At 42.2% G+C, this 22122-nt stretch overlaps 2 protein-coding genes across 2 annotated transcripts; one reads left to right on the top strand and one right to left on the bottom strand.

The window, feature by feature from the left end:
- Window positions 1-5943: 5943 nt before the first annotated feature.
- Window positions 5944-7362, top strand: LOC127900278 (uncharacterized). Its single transcript, XM_052434889.1, has 2 exons — window positions 5944-6619; window positions 6878-7362. Exons 1-2 carry the CDS (start codon window positions 5944-5946, stop codon window positions 7360-7362), a joined length of 1161 nt encoding a protein of 386 aa, XP_052290849.1.
- Window positions 7363-17418: 10056 nt separating this feature from the next.
- Window positions 17419-18290, bottom strand: LOC102630497 (glutaredoxin-C1-like). Its single transcript, XM_006468768.4, has one exon. It carries the CDS (start codon window positions 18136-18138, stop codon window positions 17755-17757), a length of 384 nt encoding a protein of 127 aa, XP_006468831.1. The 5' UTR covers window positions 18139-18290; the 3' UTR covers window positions 17419-17754.
- Window positions 18291-22122: the final 3832 nt, after the last annotated feature.

Here is a 22122-nt window from a genome sequence, read left to right as displayed (position 1 = left end):
AGGAATTACAGAAAATGGATCCCAAAAATGAATTAAGAGATATCAAATTAGGGAGGAGAGGCCCCCTTTTTATAGATACATGGAGTAAATCATGGCCATCGGATTAAAAACAGTTTGGACGCTCAGGATTGCGCCACGTCATCAGTCAACAGTCCACGGTTTGACCACGCGGATGAACAGTAACACGATTTGACCCGGATGATCAGTAACGCGGTTTGGTTGAAAATAATCCTGTGTGATGCATGCACCGTATGCGAAATTTTTCGTCCACTGATATGCTACCACGTCACCATCAACAATATATAAGAATTTTAGTCCAACAGGATCGTGACACCTCATCAGTCAATGCCACGTCATCGGTCCGTCTATGTGAACAGTGTCGTGAACAGTAACGTATACAGTACCGTACATGTGAACAGTGCCATTTTTCCTTTTATGCTCCTCCTAAGGTTTTCGACCGTCCTGAGTTCAAAAGTGATGTCCGTTTTGCCATCTGATTTCTCGTTTATTGTGAAATGACTATAATGCCCCTAAAATACATAAAATACTTAATTAAAATAAAACACATGTAATTAAATCACAAGTAGGTTAAATACATAAAAGTAAGGGTTGTTAGTAAGACTTGAAATGTAAAATAACGGTTTTCTCCTTTATAAATATGCATTTTCTAACACTCAACATAAGACATGTTTTTTTTTTTAATGTTGGGTTGTGGAACTAAATTGTGTGTTTTTATTTGTATAAGACATGAGTTTTTTATTTTTTATTTTTTATGTTGGATTGTTGAATTGAATTGTGTATGGCTAAAATGGTTGTGAAATTACATGTGTATTTTTAATTTAATTGCATTATGAGTTTTTCATGTTGGATTTTGGAATTGATTTGTGTGTGGGGTTGAAATGGTTGTGGAATTAAATTGTGTGTTTTTTTTAATTTAATCGCATTGTGTGTTTTTAAAGTTGGATTATGGAATTGAATTTAAAAAATTATTCCTATTAATTGGTTGTTTTGTGCATTATTTTGTGATTAATTATATTGTATATTTTGCATTTGTCTTGTTAATTATTTTAAATTAGAAAAATTATTTCTTTTGTATTATATTCATGGTATTATAACTAGAAAGAGAACAAAAATTAAAAAGTAACATGAATGAATTTGGGATGTGGTCATAAAATTACAAGATATTGACAAATTTGAGTTGCCTAAATTATTGAATTAAGGTGCATGTATAGAAGAAAAACATTAAAATAACATGAATATAAAACAAAACGTTAAAAAATAGTTTAATATTAAAATAATATGAAAACTATTTTGGTAGGGTCGGGTTGGGCCCGACCTGACGTTGACTTGATTCGGGCCGGGTCGGACCCGACCCTAACTATAAAATGTTCGAGCTTTTTTAGGGTCGGGCTTCAAATTTTTTTGATCGGGTCGGGTTCGGGCTTGGTCAAGCCCGAGCCCGACACGACCTTTTGCCATTCCTAGTAGACTTACCTTACACATTGATAAACTTTTGACAAACTTGAAACAAAATAAAGAAATGAAGTTGAAAAATAAATGAGTCGTTGAAAATCTCAAGTCTGAACAAGCTGTAATGAATTGGTCATAACTCCTTTTAGAGAACTTCAAATCTAACTCTGTAAAATGCATTGGAAAGCTAACGTAATTATCTTTCCAACGGTATATAGTTTGCACATTACTTTTGGCTCAATCAATACTAGTTTTATTCCGAATTTGACCTTTCTGCATTTGATACAAATTGTGTATTTGGCTGCCCAATAACTTGAATAATGCCCACAATGCCTTGTCTTCTCTTCAAGCCCAATTCATGATGTCTTGCATCTTGAATTGCATTTTCAATTCATATTTTCTCAATTAATCAATTTAAAGCAGCTTGCATCTTTTTTGCTCTAGCCCTTGTAATTGGGCCTCTATGAATGTGCAAAGGATCACTTGAAACTTTAATGGTATTCCCTTGATGGTTCTCATCATGGCGTTATGTTACTTTGCTTTTGGGTGACTTTACAAATTGTTGGTAACTTGCCGTTATGTTACTTTGCTGTTGCTAGTGACTTTGTTTTTATTTTGTTTTACAATTTTTACAAGTTATATTGTATATTTGATTATTTAATTATTTTTTAATTAATATTATTATTGGGTAATGGCTAAGATATGTTATAGTGCTTATGTAACTATGTAATGTCACATTTATAATATTATTTAATTAAATTTATAATAATTTTTTAACTATATATATATATATATATTTTTTTTTTTTTTTTTTTTTTGCGAATTCACGAATTTTTACGGATTTACAGAAGTAAATCCATATCTAATCCATCGACTGCGGATTTTTAAAATTTTAATCCATATCCAATCCACAGGTCCACAGATCAGATTTTTACGGATCAGACGGATTGAGCGGATCGGATTGGATTCTGAACACCCTTACAAAGCCAAGCTTTCAGCGAGACAGAAAGGAATTGAAGGCCGCTGAAGGCTTGGCTTTTTATCGGTTTTATTGTTTTCAATCTCTCCATGTCTTTTTCATTTTTCATACTAATGTTAAAGATAATTTCTTGTTTAATTAAATAAATTACATTTTATTCGGTTATCTTCTTATATATGTGTGTTTTAATGTGGATAATTCTTATTTTTATATGTTTGGTTGACTATTATTAAATATCTTCACTAATTTTGTCCTGCATTATTGATTGTTGGGATTAATATTAAATCAAATCTACACTTAAATCTATAAAATTTATGCATGATTATCTTTAATTTTCTGTAGGGTTGGCGATTTGCGAGCTTGGGCCAGGCTTTTCGAAACCCAGGCCTAAGCCCACATCATTCAAACAAAGTCCAGGCCCTTCAAAAAGCCGTCCAAATTTAGACGGGCCGGGCTCGGGCTTTTTAAATTAATTATAAAATATTTTTAAATTAAAAAAAATATTTAAATTAAAGATAATCATCTAATATATAATAAAATAATAGTCCAATACATAAAATATTAGTAATACAACTTAATAAAATAACAAATACTAATATAAAAAATTAAACTAATTTAATATTTTGAGTTTTTTTCTTTTTTATTTAAATTAATTTTATTTTTTATTCATAAATTTAAAAAGCCCGAGCCAAGTCCGGGCTTTTTTGCTAAGCCCTTGTTCAGACCTAACATATGTGGGCTTTGCAATTTGTTTTAGGCCCACACATTGTGGGCCTGGGCCGGCTCGGGCTTTTTTACCACTCCTAATTTTCTTTCTTTCATCAAATAGTTTACATAGAGTGCTCAAATAAACTCTTAACTCTTTATTATTCAATATTATTTACTTAAAATATTTAGATATCGCATTATGAAGTAGAAAAAGAGTATTCATAAAATTAATTTTAATTAGGCTTGATTATTATATTTATGAATAGACATTCTAAAATTAAAAATTGATTGGTAATTAGATAATTGTTAAGTTGAACTTTAGTTGATTTTGAAACTTACTAGCCCCAGTCTCTTGAATCGATTGGTAATTAGATAATTGTTAAATTGAATTATGGTGGATACTGAAACTTGGTAACCTCAATCTCTTGGTTCTTATGTTAATTTACTTGCATCTTTGGTTTTAATTTTCTGAAACAAAATATTTTCTTTTCAACTAAGATCGATTATAATTAATTTAGATTAAATTTTCCTTTCTTAAAAGAAAAAGTTCCTACGACTTCAACCTCGTTATTCTTAATATATATTTTAATAGATTCTTATGTTTACTAGTACAATAAAATTTACAAAATAGCTTCCAAAATCATTTTAGATTTTCTCTTTTTCCATCTTCCTGATTCCCGAAGAGGCTCATCTCATCCATCACTATTTTAATTTTAGATTCTGTAGACAGAATCCATATAATAGATGCCTATGTACCGACCTATTTGATTAAGATAACCTAATAGATAGGGTATTAATTCAAATTTACAATATCTTAAAGGAATGTATCAAAATGATGATTGCCCGACTCAAAAACAGATCATGTTCCATCAAACTTTTCAATTTTCAACTAAAATCCTTATTTTAAGCAAAACTTTACTACTTTTTTTTAAAAAATATTAATTTTTTAATTGTTAAAGTCGCAAATACTTTTTGGTCTATTAATAATATTATAACCATGAGAATGTTCCATTCTTCATCCCCATCTCATTTGTCTTTTGGAACCTCCAAATATGAGCTGCCTATGGACAGGGGTGGATCTATTTATTGGGCAGTGGGGGCAATTGACGCCAGTGGAAAAAAAAAATTGTTTAAACTTCATGTTAATTTTCGGGATAATTACTTCATAGTGAGGTAATTTTATAAAAAATTAATAATGAATCAATTTTATAAATTGCGTTTTGCGGTGGGGGCAAATTAATATTTCCAACTCAAAATATGAACCAAACGATTTTCTTATCTGCCAAATCTCGTACACGGCTCACCACTGTGAATCTAGAAAACAGAGATCTTTCCTCTCCTTTCTCACTCTTAATCAACACAGCCCTCTTTTAATCCATCAAAATTCATCCTCTTTCTTTGTCTCATTTTATCAACTAGAAGGCACAATTACAAATTTAAAAATTATGAACACAATTATTTGCTATATTAAGGTAATTTATTCCTTCCCTAAGTTGATTATCAATGAATATCAAACTTGAATATTTATTGTTGATGCGAGATTTCGGTTCTCCTCGTTCTACGATCAGGATCTCTGCTCGATCAACTTCGTCACGACCAGGAGGTCTCCTCGCCAGGCTTCTTCTCCAGAGGTCCCTGCGTACACAGATAAGTCAGAGTACGCCGGTTGTTTTCCCGGCGCAAACCCTCCGACGCTCAAGTCAGATATGAAGGTTCGGGAAAAGCTTGCCACAGGTCTTATGGCGTTTCTTGTGGTTTTCTCCCCTTTTCTCAAGAATGCCAACCCTTTTACCTTCGTTGGCTACCTTTTTATAGGCTTCCTCTGAATCTCAGTCTTCCGCTCTTTTCGAGACGGTATGGGACTCCAACTGCTGCGTTATGGGCAAAACATGGGATCTGGCGTGTTACGCCACGGTTCAGGGGAAAGCGTGGCTGCCATGGCTCTGTGAGACCTTGCGTGTTACGCCACGGTTCTGGGGAAAGTGTGGCTGTCATGGCTCTGTGAGATCTTGCGTGTTACGTCGCGGTTCTGGGGAAAGCGTGGCTGTTGTGCCTAGATTCTCGTGCTGGAGAGCACGTCTTGCCAACTGCCGTCGACCGGGTCTCCTCGCCTCTCGATCTCTAGCCGGAATGGCCTTATGCCTTTTATAGGAATTGGCCTCGCGGACGACAACATCGTGGGCGAGCAGGATGTTTCTGCTCCTGTTCTTCCACGCGCCAGGCTTTAACGGAACACACCGGTTCGCAGAACTCCGCCATCAGATATCTGCTCGTCATTCCTGGTCCCTTCGACGCATTTGTCCCAAACAGTATCCCTCCCAAACACCGGTCCCCCAGTTTCTGGTGTTGGGTAATGTAGTGGACCAGCAGTAGAAACTCGATAGTACTCGCTCGCGTGGGTTTGGAAAAGGCTGCCAGGAGTCATGTCGCATTTAATTGCGGATGAGGTGACGTGGCAGAAATCCCCCCCTCCATTTGAATTTCAAACCGACGGTTACGAGATCCTCGGGATTCGGCGCAGTTATATGCTGGCAACCCAAGAGTCCGTCCTCATTTGGAAAGCCAAATCCTCTCGAACGGCATATTCACCATTCACTCTGTCTCCGTCTACGTCTCTGTTTCTCCGGCAAAGAAGTTCCGGCACGAAGCCCCCATCCTTGCCTTTCTCCGATTGGAGCAGTACTTCAGGTATTACTTCTCTCTCCTCGGTCTCGGATAGTTTATAGATAACTTCTTTTTTCTTTCGTTTGGGTAGTAGTTGGTGGCGTTGTGGTAGAGTTTAGGGAATGTCGAAGGGCAAAGAGAAGGTCATTGAGGTTGACGACGACGAGTTGGACTTCCCACCTAGTCTGCTCGCTGATCCCGCTTTTGATCCCGGGATCCCCTTAGAGCCCATTAGGTCTAGTGTTGGTACTAGCGCTAGGAGGATGTCTCCCCAAACAACCTCCTCGAGCGACAGTAGCGATGAAGAAGGATCTTCTGGATCGGAGAACACCTTGAGTGAGGGTCAAGGGGATGATTCTGGTGAGGCGTCCCCATCAGGAGCGCCGCGACCAGAAGGGAGGAGTAGAATAGGAGGTAGAGCCCTATCGCGGGACTACGCTATTGATTACATGACGTGCACGACCACGTTTGATGAGCTCGAGGACCTCCGGCTGAGGTATAGCATTCCTGGTGAAATACTTCTCAAGGTCCCAGGAAATAAGGATGCTCCTAGCCGGCCTCCTAGGGGATATGTTACCCTGTACCTGGATAGCTTTAAGTACGGGCTGAGATGTCCCTTGCAACCTTACTTTGCCCGGGTACTTAGCGGGCTAAATCTATCTCCTGGTCAGCTGAACCCAAATGGTTGGAGAGTGCTCTCTGGTCTGTTCATATTGTGGGACAGATGTTGTCAAAGCGAGCCCACAATTGATGAGGTGAAGCACCTGTACCAGCTAAAGAGCAGCCCCAAAGATGCCGGTTGGTACTACTTCCAATCTAGCACCAAGACCAGGAAACCCATAACCGACCTCCCTACTGGTGGTGGTGGGAATTGGAAGAGAAAGTTCTTTTTTGCTGGGGGTCCTTGGGGTCAGGTCGCACAAATGGACGGGAAGGATTACCGGGTCCCGCCCCGTTTCACGGTCCCAGGTTGCCTGCTCGCTTCAGATGTCTTGTATCCATAATTGTCCTTGTTTTATTGGCTTGTCTCTAACCAAGTGTCTGTTTGTGTTGTAGTTTCTTGGGGTGTCCACTTCCCGCTCAAACCTGACCAGCTCAAACGGGTCGAGGCGGTACGGGCCAATTCTTGCTCGAGCCGAGAACTGTTAAGCACATACAACTTGCTCGAGTCTCGCTTGATACTTCCTGGCCATAGGATGGAGGACGCTGTGATTGGGGCCCTGACCCGAAAACGTTCTCGACCTCCAACCACGAAGGGGGACCACAGTAAGGATGCCCCTACTGCAAAGCGGGCCAACGTCGTGCAGCAGGCCCCACCCTTGAAGATTTTACCTCCAGCCCCTGAAAAAGTTGGGGAAGCCAGTGGAGCAGCCACAGGTCCTGCTACCTCTTCTCTTCCTGTCGGGCCTCGATCTCGCTTACCCGACAGCCGAGCAGAACATCTGGTCCCTTACCTCAATGAGTTAACCAAACTCGTGAGCAAGAAGGAGCTGGAGGATTTTGACGGCCGCACCTTGGGTGAGCTGGTGGGGGCCATGTAGCATAGCGCCTTCCACCTCAGCTGCATGACCACCTATTACAAGGCTAAGGTGGGCCGCTACGACCGGAAGATGAAGGAAGATATTCAATCGGCGACGACCAGAGCTGACGTTGCCGAGAAGAAAGCAGGGGAGCTGAATCTCGAGAACCTGAAGCTGATAGAGCAAGAATCACTTGCTCAAGCAAAAGCCATTACCCTCGAGGAGGAGCTTACCAAGGTCAAGGAGGATATGCAAAGGCAGATGGCTATGTACGCGGCTCAGCTCGAATCTCTCCGCGACTCCCACCGAGCCCAGGTCGAGAACTTGGAGAGGGAAGTCGAGAACTTAGAGAGAGAAGTCGACAACCAGTACGACCAGGGACTTCGGCATTCCTACCGTTGCATCATGGCTGTCCTCGGGAAGCGACACCCTGATCTGAAGATGGATGACCTTGCAGCTGGTGTTGCTCAGCATATGGACGAGGAGGCGGCCAAGGAAGATGCCGAGGGGTTAGAGCCGATCGTGATTGAGGAGGGTAACTCTCCTCCTCGTGCAGTCCCTGCTGATGTTGGCGAGGCGAGCACCCCCCGGACGCAACTGGTGATACCCCCCCTGCACCCGAGGAGGTCCAGCCAACCGATGCTGCTCGGCTCACTGATCCACCATCTTTTTGATATATTTCTTCTTGTATTGTAATGAACAACGTTTATGAAATTTATCCCCTCTGTTAGCCATTAATAAAAATGTTGTTGATTACTATCTCGTGTCGTACTTATGAATTAATTTTCGTCTGAAACGCTGATCGCTTCTGTCTCGCCGTAAGACAGGCTTTGAGACTTGGTGAGGCCTTTGCGTGCCGTAGAAAACTTTCCGAATGCCTTGGAGTCTGCTCGCCTTCTCGCGAACGAGCAGATCCTGGCATGCTGGGCTTTTGTCTGGCCCTAAGACAGGCTTTGAGACTTTGTCGAGCCTTTGCATGCCTTGGGAATCTTCTTCAAACGATTTGGATTCTGCTGCCTTCTCGTGGCCGAGCAGATCCTGGCATGCTTGGCTTCTGTCTCGCCATAAGACAGGCTCTGAGACTTGACGAGCCTTTGCATGCCTTAGTATTTTTTTCAAACGATTTGGATTCTGCTGCCTCCTCGTGGCCGAGCAGATCCTAGCATGCTTGGCTTCTGTCTCGCCATAAGACAGGCTCTGAGACTTGACGAGCCTTTGCATGCCTTAGTATTTTTTTCAAACGATTTGGATTCTGCTGCCTTCTCGTGGCCGAGCAGATCCTGGCATGCTTGGCTTCTGTCTCGCCATAAGACAGGCTCTGAGACTTGACGAGCCTTTGCATGCCTTAGGATTTTTTTCGGTTTCAAGCGAATAAAATTCGTCGACGTTACATTAATGGCAGGATTTGACTTACATGAAATTGTTCGGACATAAAACATAAAAATAAAAGATAAACAGCATGAGCAGAAATTGCTTTAAAATGTGAGCAAGTCTTACTGGAAGTATTTTCGGAGGTGTGCTGCGTTCCATGGGCGTTTCACTTCGTGGCCGTCCGCGCGAACCAGCTTGTAAGCTCCGGGCCCCGCTATCTGCTTGACTCTATACGGCCCTTCCCAATTCGGTCCCAGCACTCCTTGAGTCGAATCTTTGGTGCTCTGATTCACTCTTCTCAGTACCCAGTCTCCGACCCTGAATTGCCGTATGTTCACCTTCTGGTTATAATACCGAGCAACCCTCTGTTGGTAAGTGACTGATCGCTCGGCTGCTTGTTCCCTCCTCTCCATTAGCAGATCAAGATTCAAACATATCTGCTCGTCGTTCTCCTGTTCATTGAAATGATCTGTCCGGTGTGTGGTCGTTCCTACCTCAGCCGGCACGACCGCTTCATGTCCGAAAGCCAAAGCGAACGGTGTCTCCCCCGTTGCGGTTTTGTGGGTTGTTCTGTATGCCCATAGCACACCTGACAGCTCGTCAACCCACGCACCCTTTTTTGCTCCGAGCCTGGTTTTCAGAAGCCTCTTGACTGTCTTGTTGGCTGCTTCTACTTGTCCATTCGATTGAGGGTGAGCAGGCGAGCAATACTTCAGCTCTATCCCGAGGTTCTGGCAGAAATCCCTGAAGCTGTGATTATCGAACTGCCTGCCATTATCCGTTACCAAGGCATATGGGATCCCGTATCGACAGACCAGGTTTCTCCACACGAAGTCTGTTGTTTTCTTCTCTGTGATCCTGCTAAGGGCTTCTACCTCTATCCACTTCGTGAAGTAATCTATAGCGACTATTGCGTGTGTTGCTGCTCCTCGTCCCTTTGGCAATGGGCCGATCAGATCAATTCCCCATTGAGCGAATGGCCAAGGGGAGGCCATGGAGGTGAGCTTCTCTGGTGGTTGGTTAGAGAAATTTGCAAAACTCTGGCAGCTTGCACAGCTCCTGGTCTTCCTTTGCGCATCCTGGTGCATCGTCGGCCAGAAATATCCCTGCCTTAGAACCTTGTGGGCCAGGGACCTCCCGCCAGAATGATTTCCGCAAATTCCTTCATGTACTTCCCTCAGCACGTAATCCGCGTCGTCATCGTCCAAACACCGAAGGAACGGTAATGTATATCCTCGCTGATACAGTACCCCATCGATCATCGTGTATCTCGAGGCCTGAGCTCTAATCTTCCGAGCCCGTAGCTTATCTGGCGGTAAGACCCCGTCTCTAAGGTATGAAACTATCGGGTCCCTCCACGAGCTTTTTTGTTCTATCCGCAACACCCCCAAATTTTGCTCGATACTCGGGCGAGACTTCACTTCTAGGGGGACCGACTTTGGCATTTTTGGGTCGGCTACGGCTGCCATCCTAGCCAAAATGTCTGCTCGACTATTCTGCTCCCTGGGGATTTGTATCACCTCCACTGCTTCGAACTTCCCCATCATCTGCCTGACTATCCTTAGGTACTGTTCCATCTTCTCCTCTCTTGGTTGGAATCTTTCACTGACATGATTCGCAACCAGCTGGGAATCGGTTCTGATCTTAACTCTGTCCGCTTTCACGGCCCTAGCCAATTCCAGCCCTGCTATCAAGGCTTCATATTCTGCCTGGTTATTTGTGGCTGCAAATTCCAACTTTACAGCATAAGAGATCTCCTCCCCCTCTGGGCCTTCCAGGACAATCCCTGCTCCTGAACCCCGCTCTCCTGATGACCCATCCACAGATATCTGCCATACTTGAGTTTCGTCGTTGCCTATATCTGCATCTTGCTGATCCAAGCATACTTCGGGCTCCGCGAACTCAGCTACGAAATCGGCCATTGCCTGGGCCTTTATCGCCGCGCGGGGTTTATAGTCTATGTCGAATTCGCTCAGCTCTACAGTCCATTTGACGAGCCGACCAGAGGCATCTGGCTTGTGCAGAATTTGACGCAATGGCTGGTTGGTTATTACCGAGACCGGGAATGCTTGAAAGTACGGCCTCAACTTCCGAGCAGCAACCACAAGGGCCAGTGCCCATTTCTCCATCGTTGGGTATCTGGTCTCAGCGTCGAGCAGGGCCTTGCTGGTGTAGTATATCGGATACTGAATTCCTTCTTCCTCTCTCACTAGAACGGAACTGGCGGCCCGATCAGATACCGCCAAATACAGATTCAACTTGTCCCCATCCCTCGGTGTGGACAGTAGCGGAGCTTGCTGCAAGTAATGCTTCAAGTTCCGGAAGGCTTCCTCGCATTCTGGGGTCCATTCCGTTTTCTTTCCCCTCCTTATCACTTGAAAGAATGGCTGACACTTATCTGTAGCCTTGGATATGAATCTGCTCAACGCCGCCAACCTCCCCATGAGGCTCTGCGTCTCCTTCAGGTTTCGAGGAGACGTCATTTGCACAATCGCCTGGATCTTCTCGGGATTTGCTTCAATCCCCCTATGGCTCACCATGAATCCCAGGAATTTCCCTGACTCGACCCCAAAAGCACACTTCTCCGGGTTGAGCTTCATCTTATACTTCCTCAAAAGCTCGAACGTCTCCTCGAGATGTCTGACATGTTCCTTCGGGATTTTGGACTTGGTGATCATGTCGTCCACGTACACCTCCATGGTTTTCCCGATCAAGGGCTTAAAGACTTTATTCACCAGCCTTTGATAGGTGGCCCCAGCATTCTTGAGACCGAATGGCATCACCCTGTAACAGAACAGACCTTGGTTAGTGATGAAAGCCGTGCTCTCCTCATCCGGCTCGTACATGGGGATCTGGTTGTATCCCGAGAATGCGTCCATGAAGCTAAGCAGACCATGTCCAGCCGTTGAATCTACTAGCTGATCGATCTTTGGTAAAGGGAAGCTGTCTTTTGGGCACGCCTTATTGAGGTCTGTGAAATCCACACACATCCTCCACTTGCCGTTTGCCTTCTTTACCAACACCACATTTGATATCCACTCTGGGTAATTGACTTCCCGAATGAACCCTGCTCTCAGAAGCTTCTCCACCTCATCATTTACAGCCTCATACCTCTCCTGGTTGAAGCACCTCCTCTTCTGCCTTACTGCCCGAGCACCTTTCTTTATTGCCAGCCTATGACATGCTACCTCTGGGTCAATCCCTGGCATGTCCTCATGTGTCCAGGCAAACACGTCGGCATGAGCCTGTAAGCATTTCACCAACTCCTGCTTTTGCTCTCCCTCAAGTCTCGACCCGATTCTGATCGTCTTTCCCGGGTTCTCTGGTCCCATGCTTACTGTTTCCAGATCCTCTACGGGTTCTTGTCTGCCAGTCTTGTTTTCCACTCGGGTATCGAGGGATGTTATCTGCATCACCTCCCTTGCTGCCGAGGAGTAGCAGCTTCTTGCGATCCTCTGGTCTCCTCGTACCACTCCGACTACCCCATTCACCCGGTACTTCAGAGCCAGATAATGGTTGGACAGCACCGCTTTGCTCATCCTTAAAAATGGCCGACCTAGGATCATCTGGTAAGGACCTTCCTCGTCCACTACGACGAAGTCCAGTATCATTGTTCTTTCTGTCGGGGGGCTCCCGATTGTGATGGGCAGTTCGACCACGCCCAGAGGGACCAGCTTCCCTCCTCCGAACCCCTTCAAGGAGGTGTTGGTGTATTCCAACTTCCGGTCGGCTATTCCCATCTCTTCCAAAGTTGATTTAAATAGCACATCAACTGAGCTCCCCGTATCAACCAGTATCCGGTCAAACTTCTTGCTAGCGATCGTAGCCTTGATGACTAAAGCGTCCTCGTGGGGGTATAGAATCCCTTCCTCATCCTCATCCGTCCACATGATTGGCACTTGCCTGACCCTTGCTCGTTTGGCTGCTGGGGTGTTGAAGAGTATCTCTTTACTGGTCATGGCGTATCTGGCATAATTTTTTCTCGATCTGTTCGAATCTCCGGCCAACGTTGGGCCCCCAGCTATCACCCTCGCTGCGGGCGGCTCGCGTCCCAAGATTCCATCACTCTGCTCCCCTTCATCCGTTGTGGCCACCATCGGGAAAGTCTCATCCATAAACTCGTCCAGGTACCGATTTCTCACCAAATCTTCGACCTGGGTCTTGAGATCTCTACACTCTGCTGTGGTATGGCCATGGGTGCCATGGAACTTACAATAACGTCCTCTATCCCTCCTGTTGGGTAGCTTTGTTATTGGTGTAGGGAGGTGCAACAGCCCTCGACCCTTTATGGCCTCGTACACCTCATCCAGGGGCATCTTCAAGGGAGTGTACCGCCCATAGTCCTGGTTCTGGTCGACCAGATGCACTGCTCTTTCTCTGTTTGCCCCACTGTGAGTTGGGGGCGATGGGAGTGCTTCTGGTCTGCTCGTCCTGCTATCGTGGGAATGTTGATGAAGATCGCCGGATGCCGGATCATGTCTTCTCCAAGGCTCCCTAGCTGGGGAACGAGGAGGTGGCGCCCTGCTGCGCTGATACTGTGGCGGCCTCTGATGAGGCTGGTAAGCAATTACCCTACCTCCTGCTCCACTACCGGAGATCTGGTGGTCCCTCCTCCTGATCGGCCCATTAGTTGGTAATGCTTTCTTCTCTTTCCTCCCTAACCCTTCCAACTGGTCTGTCTTGATCCGTGCAGCCTTCTCCTCCTCAATCTCGATGTCTCTTTTAGCCTGTTCGTATGCGGCTGCATACGTTTGAATAGCTGGGCTTCTCAAATTGTACCACAGCCTTCATATCTTCACCCCTTCTTTCAGTCCCCTTAACGCCTGAGGGTGGTTGAAGGCTCCCAAGTCGAGGACAGCCCGATGAAACCTCTTGATGAATTCCCGAAGGGTTTCTTGCTCCCCCTGTTTCATGCTCTTCAGCTCCATCATGTCATCTTCCGGTGACATTGCCCCACTAAACTGCTCTGCGAATTCCTGGCACATCTGCTCGAAGGTTTTTATGCTGCCCCGAGGAAGTTTCCTGTACCATTCTCGTGCACGTCCCTCAAGGGATAGTGGGAACACCCTGCACCTTTGGGATGGAGATAATCCCTGGACCCCCGTTATGTCGTTGAAGCGCTCTATGTGCACCAGCGGGTCAGTTCTTCCCGAGTATCTGAGGTCGGGGAGGCGGAAATCTCTCGGAATAACTGCCCTCATGATCTCTGCTGCGAGCGGTGATTCCCCGTCCAGCATTATCCTCCAACCAGGGGCTCTGTTCCTCCCTTGCATGTCGTCAATTATTTGCGCTAGCCTTCGCACTTCCTCCTCCAGCTGTCCTGCGCGACCAGGGTCGCGCGCTGCAGCTTGATCCCGCTCTCGCTCTACATCATGTAAGTGTTGCCTCAGTTCTGTTTCCTCTGCATTCACCACCCCGTCGCCCCCGTCACAAGTCTGTCTTACCGGGGACTGCTCTCTTTCTCTATGAAATTCTCCCCGCAGAGGTACGTTACCTCTCTCACCACCAAATCTCCCAGCGGTTTGACTTCTCTCCGCACTATCGGTACCTGGTGCCGCTCCACCGCCTCTCACCCTTCCCTCTTGGGTTACCCTTCGCTCGTTCCGCAACTCATGCAGGATGGTTGTCAAGGTTTCCATCTACTTTTCCATTCGCTCCATCCGGTCGAACATGACTTTTTCCCGTGTTTCGCTGATTACCTCCCTCAGCGTCACGGAATCGTTAAGCCTTATGTCACCCCCTTGTGCGCTACTTCCTCCTATCTCCATTGCCTTTCGCTTACTCCACCTCTCTTCTTGCTATCGACAGAAGCTTTTTGCTCTGGATCCCCACAGACGGCGCCAAAATGTTGATGCGAGATTTCGGTTCTCCTCGTTCTACGATCAGGATCTCTGCTCGATCAACTTCGTCACGACCAGGAGGTCTCCTCGCCAGGCTTCTTCTCCAGAGGTCCCTGCGTACACAGATAAGTCAGAGTACGCCGGTTGTTTTCCCGGCGTAAACCCTCCGACGCTCAAGTCAGATATGAAGGTTCGGGAAAAGCTTGCCACAGGTCTTATGGCGTTTCTTGTGGTTTTCTCCCCTTTTCTCAAGAATGCCAACCCTTTTACCTTCGTTGGCTACCTTTTTATAGGCTTCCTCTGAATCTCAGTCTTCCGCTCTTTTCGAGACGGTATGGGACTCCAACTGCTGCGTTATGGGCAAAACATGGGATCTGGCGTGTTACGCCACGGTTCAGGGGAAAGCGTGGCTGCCATGGCTCTGTGAGACCTTGCGTGTTACGCCACAGTTCTGGGGAAAGTGTGGCTGTCATGGCTCTGTGAGATCTTGCGTGTTACGTCGCGGTTCTGGGGAAAGCGTGGCTGTTGTGCCTAGATTCTCGTGCTGGAGAGCACGTCTTGCCAACTGCCGTCGACCGGGTCTCCTCGCCTCTCGATCTCTAGCCGGAATGGCCTTATGCCTTTTATAGGAATTGGCCTCGCGGACGACAACATCGTGGACGAGCAAGATGTTTCTGCTCCTGTTCTTCCACGCGCCAGGCTTTAACGGAACACACCGGTTCGCAGAACTCCGCCATCAGATATCTGCTCGTCATTCCTGGTCCCTTCGACGCATTTGTCCCAAACAGTATCCCTCCCAAACATTTATTTTTATTAATTTTTTTATTATAGTACTGTCCCTAATAGATTAATTTTATGGATCCATCCCTGCGTATGAAATAGGGTGCTGCCATTGATTTTTCTCTTTTTCCTTATTGTGAACCGCTTAGGTATTAGGTGATATGTTGGAAACAAGAGTCAATATTGCTTTGTTGAATTTCTAGAAACCAGCCGAAGCAGCAATTTTGACATGCAAATAGAGCCCTATGAATAGTAGTTGTCAATATTGTTCACATTACTATTTACGAACACTATTCATGTCGCTATTGATGGGTGTTGTTCAGTCAATACTATTCACAGCGATGTTCACTTGCCAGCAATCACAATATTCGTCAAGGCGTGCATAATACATTGTCCTCATGACCAATTTTCACTCTTATAAAAAGATTTTCCAATGAAATAAGGACACAAATAATACGGGCTTATCTCCAGGACTCAAATGATGCTACTGTTGTGAGGTTGTACTCCAAGCACATAAAGAATATTTTATGAAGAAAATAGAGGTTGCAGTCCCTTAAAGGTTTTTTTATGTCTCATTTATATAGAGAAACCCTCTATAATCTTTTTCTTAATTCAAAATAAATTAATCACCCACTTTCCTTATTTAATTTGAATTAGTCATTCATATACCTCATAATTTATGTAATTTTTAAATAATGTAAATGACATCTACATTTGACTTATTCAACTTTAATTTATAAGTAAATCAAACGCGTGACTAATTTTAAATAAAATATAAAAATGATTGCTCTCAGTTCCCTCAAATGTGGGAAATTAATATTTTGAAATAGTAATAAAATTCCAACAAATGAATTGGAGATAAAGACAAGCTAATCTTGAAAGAAAAAAAAATTCTTAAACATATAACAGAATCCCCATGAAATATAGTAAGCTCAAATTGATTGCATCACATTTCAATATTTACAATTTATGAACGTAAGAGATACTAAAACCACCCAATAATATCATGTTATAAATTACTTTTGAATATGGAGGAATTCAAGTCCACTTTATAGACTAGTGGAGATTGATTCAACGAATTATATAACCGTATTAATGTTTTTAAACGAAAAGGAAGAAGAAAGAAGGAAAAAGAGCGAATCAAGCAGATAAGGATTAAGGAAACTGTGGGAATATCAATCGAGGGTACAAGCATAAACCGTCACCACGGACCACAGCAATGAGGGAACATATGCCTGCCTTACGTGGGAAGAAAGAGTTCACCACGTCATTACGAACATGACAAATGTCATCATATGAGAGAGCTAAACTAATTGCAATAAAAATGAGTTTTTTTTTTTTTTAAAGAAAAAATCATTAGTTGAGCAACTCTAATCAAACGATTAAATCCGTTCTCTTTAGCCGTCAGGTCATGACTATAATTGTATGATTATTGGAGTTACCTAAGGTGAAATAACTCCAACATAACCAAACATACATATATATATACATAAATTAATAAATACACACACATATATATATATATATATATATATATATCGAAGTTATTGTAGATCGATGATAATAGGCGTAGCCGCAGTGCTGTTAAATGAGGTTTATGGTGGAGCCAGATGTACGGACAGAGAAGTTCAATAAAAGTGGGGAAAAGACTGATGACCCCACTCTACATATGCACTCTTTTAACCCCTACACTTTCCTCGAAAACTAAATGATACGCCAACCCAACCTTCCCCCCAATAAGAAGAGGGAACAGGTACAGGTCCAGGTCCAATTCCATTCGGATGGCGAACAATGGATCAGAATGAAAAGATGGCCCATGCTGAAAAAAATGCACGGTTATCGGATTAAATTGATCAAATGAAATGTACGATATCCTCGGACCGGACCCAACCCAACCCAACAAAACCAAACCAAACCAAACGAAACACAACACATCCACCGAAAGAACGTTCATCTTCTGCGTGGGGTTTGCACCCGGCGAGTTTTCCGGCACAAAACCAGAAACTTTTTTGTTTTCCGAATTTTCCTCCACTCACCCCACCCCAAGTCAGTAAAAAGAATAGAAGCACTGTGAAAAAAAAAAAGATAAAATAAACCGGCTTTTGCTTTCTATCTATAAATAATATTACAGAGGAGGGAGCTTAGATTACATTACATCAGTGAAAGAAAATACAAAGCAAACAAAACATAAGTAAAGAGCCGGCCACAATTAAAAGACAGACAAGAAGAAGCAGAAGCTGGCTAACACAATACTAGTAGTCGTAACTCCTCTTTGCAACCCAAAATGGAGGAGACACAACACAACACAAACTCCTCTTCCTCTGCCATTTAGTTTCTCTTAATGTAATAACAATAAAGTGATTTTTTTTCTTTTTTGGGTGGGGGGCTATAAGAAGAGAAAATGGACTTCTGATCATGAAATTCAAAGCCAAAGGGCGCCAGCTTCTTTGAGGAGCGGGACGAGGGTGCCATTGATATGGGAAGCCATGACTCTGTCCATGGAGCCGACGAGCTTGCCGCCAATGAAGACGACGGGGACTGCGGGGGAGGTGCCGAGGAGGCGCATGAGAGCTTTCTCCATATCTTTTCCCTTGGGGTCCTCGTCCAGCTCGTACACCGTGGGGTTAACGCCCATCCCGCAGAAGAGGCGCTTCACGGCGTGGCACATGCAGCAACTGCTGATGCTGAAGATGACCACGGCGTTCTCCGAGGCCAGCCTCTCTATGTGCTCCAGTGGGTCCCCGCCGAGAGCGCCCCTCGACGACGGCATGTACGAACAGCCCCATGACTCCGTTTGGTATTGCATTGTGATTGTGTGTTAATGTAATAACAAATTAAGAAAGCGGAAGCAAGTGAAATGCAAAAACTGTTCTTTCGGGAACTATTTGGCTAGTGAGTGTGTTGAGTGATGAGTTAACGGATTGGAAGATTTGCTTGGTATTTATAGATACGAGAATGGGCCAAAGATAATTTATTATTTTTTTAGTTCTAGGGTTATTCTTTTAACAAGTTTGTGCTCTTAAGAATTTTTTTTTTAAAGATAGAACGAATTGATCATAGTCATACAGTCTCATGGACGATTCAGTTATAAATATTTTTCCGACAAAAAAGTGGGGATGTATTCTGTTATTAATGGGGCTTTAAATTAAAGTTCAAATAATTATGGTATTATTATATACGCGCACTTTTTTTATTTATGCATTAATAAATGCAAATCTAGGAGGCAAAATAATAGGTTCATTATTTTGTACCTCTTAAAACATTTAGGTGGGTAGAATTAATTACTAAAGATCCTTAAAATTTTAATAAGTTCGCAGAAAAAAACAATAATAATAATGGGTTTTGGGGAGACATAAAGCACAGGCTTTGACAGGGGAGAGTTGTTGGGTGATTACTTAATAGACGGCTGTTTTCGTCCTTGTTGCCGGGCCCTATGGGAAATCCTACTTAATTCTCTGTAAATAAATTTTTAAAAGCAATAAGAACGTGGCCATCACAATATTTTGCTTCTTTTTTTTTTGACGTGACATTCATGCGCATTTTAGCCCCCCTTTTTACCCTTTAAAATAAAAAGAAAAAAAGCACCTTTTAGACCTGGAGTTAGCTCTGATACTAGCTACCGCTTCACATACCGTGTAATCGAGTGGTGTAAGACTTCCATACACAGTTAAACTCTCCGTTTCAAATATGGATGCTTAAATCTCTACGATTTCAGAAATTAATATGGAGAATCAATCGCTATTAAGTATATTTTTTTAATCTATTCTAATAGAAATAAGGACGTCATAGTATGTTAGTGTTCTTATCTTCATAATGTTCATGAAATAATAGTATCCAATTTGTGAGATTTGGGTATCTTTTTTTTTTTTTTTAATTTTAAGAAGTTGGACAACAAGGCAATTGATGAATATTCTCATCATCTCTGATTCTCAATGTGTGCCCAAATTTATCTTTAGATTTGGACGGTCTCTTTTCCATGGAATATATTACCATTTACAGTTACATGAGTTGCGTATGGCAGTTATTGGATTATTCAACATTATCCCTTAGGCATCATACAATGAAGATAAAAGATAGCTTAATATAAACTTGAGAAGAATTTATTTCTATAGACATCAAATCTGAAAATTCATAGCTTTTCATGGAAGCCACTTCTCATATCGTCCTTAATTGATACTGTTCTGGATTTAAATTACGCCCGTGTTTGGTTAAAATATTCAATGCCCTGGATACAATTTCAGATACATATCTTCATTTGAATAGTTACTTTTTTTTTTTTTTACCATATATGGGAATTCTAGCTACTAAGTGGGGCCTTTTGCAGTGCAGATTTGGCTTCTTTGGCTCAAGGCACGATTGCCTTGGCACTAATGACTGCAAGACGAAAATAAGCAATAAATTTTGAGCTTAAAAAAGGAGGCTGTATTGCTTTGAAGAGTAAAAGAAAATTTCTTCTTCAAGTATTCAGAGGGCTTTGCCTTTTCAGTTTAGTAGCGAAAGGAGCAGCAGCGGCTGCTGCATGTTTTGAATGCGATTGATGTTGGCCAAAGAAAAAGAAAACGATTTTCTTGTCGGGGCCCCTTTCAATAATTTTTTCGTTTTCGTCATGGTCTATCGCCCGAGCCCTGACTCAGTGATTTGACTTCGATTAACCCTATGATGTACACTTGTCATATTTTGGACCTGTAGGTTGTGTGATTAATTTTGTGAGGACTAGTCTTTGTACAATCCAACTCAGCAACCATACGTGTCTTTTGTTTAAGTCACTGAGTGAAGGGTGATTAAATGGGGGATAAATTTTGACATCCCCCAAAATCATGCGATGCGATTGCCCATTTGTTTAATTAACTAACTTTAAATTATTGTAAAATTATTGTTTGATTAGGTTCATTTTCAATAAAAATCATACATGTATTCTGATTGCTAAATGGAAAAAAAAAGATATATTTTCAAGAGATCATAGCTCATATATCTTTTTCATGGAAGAAAATGGGATAACGTGGGAAGGTTTTATTTCAATTTTTAAGAGATAAATATCTGGGCAGAATCTAGACAAATTTCTAGTGCTAGTGCATAAAAAATATCTAGCCAAAGGTCTTAGTAGAAATTTTTTGTAACATAATTTTTTTTTTTTAATTTAGAGCATCTTGTAACGTAAAATTGAAAAAGTTTAGAATAGTGTTATCTTTTATATATTTTTACATGGAGATAATGAACAAAAGATTGGACTTGTCATGGCAAACGAAAGCAACAGCATAGACTTGCTAACATAAGCGTGATGGCATCTTCAACTTTTAAGGGCTGCATGTTTTTGAATGATGCCCTTTCTCTATCTCCGTTGCTTTTACCTTTTCTGTTGAAACAAGGCCGGGGATTGAGTTGCAGAGTTGGAGTGAGCTAGATGTGGAAAACGATCATTTATTTACATGATTCTGCCTAAAAGGAAGAGGCCAAAACAGAGCATATATGAGATGCTGCCAGTTTCTTTAATGATTATCATGAGTTTGAATGCCCCAGATTGTCAATTCTTTATTTTTATTTTTTAAAAATTCCACCTAATCTAAATTTTCTTGTTAAGCAAGGATTCGTTTGTAAATGGTTACAGTCTATATGGATATATTATATAATTGGGCTTTATTATTATTTTAGTGGATGTAACCATAATAGAATTTAAACACTAGGCATATAAACATAAAACTTGGAAAGCAGTTTTGAGATATTCAATATTATTCTTAAAATAAATAAAAAACCTCAGAGCATCAAAAATCTCGACAAAATTTTTTATTTTTTGATGTGTTATCGATTTACTGGGATTTGCCTGGATTTAGATCATCTATGGCCTATTGGTGGAATCCTGTGTATTTATAAGGTGGCTAGGGTGCTCCCAAGTAGAGGTGCCCAATGGGCCGGACGGCACGAGGTATGGCACGGGCACGACACATGTCTGTACAACATGGCACGGCACGAGTATGTTTCGGTAGAGCACGCGGCACGGCATGACACGCACGTGGGCTGGGCCGAGCTTAGAATTTTAGGCACGTGGGCCTTAAAAGTATGACACGATTAGAGATGAGTCAAAGCATGACACTCGAAAAAATACGCAATAAGCACGCTTTATTTTTTAATGAAAGTAAACTTAAAATTTTATAATTTTATAAATAACTTGAAATTGAATCTTTTAATATATTTTATTAGCTCAAGTTTTTAAAATTTATTTAATTCTTAGTTTCAAAAAAATATAATTGATTTATGTTTATAATTTATTGAATAAATAATTGATATCATGATTTTAATAAATAAAATTATAGATATCATGATTTTATAAATATGTATTAATATTATTATAAACTATGATATATGACTCTACATAATTTCAAGTTAAGAATTAAGTTAACCCTTAACAAAAGTATTATTATTATTGTTGTTAGGTACTAAAAAAGAATTTTAATACTATAGAGTCAAACTTAGTAACTAATATTATATTCTCTTATTATTATTAATTTATTATTATTAAATATGGACTTGAGTTTGAATTTTTTATTCTATTAAATTTGAATAAAGGCACATGGATTCAAAAAAGTACATAGACTTAAAAAAGTAAGACAACTAATTGGCATGCGCTCTTAAAAAAAAAAAAAAAACTTAGTGAGCTTTTTTTTCCTGTACACGGCACGACATGACCCACAGCACGACACGTGTGCCGGACCGGGCCTAAGCAAAAAGCTTGTTGGCCATCTCTACCCCCAAATTAAGGGTGGAAATATTTTTACCCGACAATTTATGTAAGCCC

The sequence above is a fragment of the Citrus sinensis genome, chromosome 2 (genome assembly GCF_022201045.2).
Source record: "Citrus sinensis cultivar Valencia sweet orange chromosome 2, DVS_A1.0, whole genome shotgun sequence".
NCBI lineage: Eukaryota > Viridiplantae > Streptophyta > Magnoliopsida > Sapindales > Rutaceae > Citrus > Citrus sinensis.
Note: the sequence above shows the minus strand (reverse complement) of the source record. Positions and strands in the feature narration are given on the sequence as shown.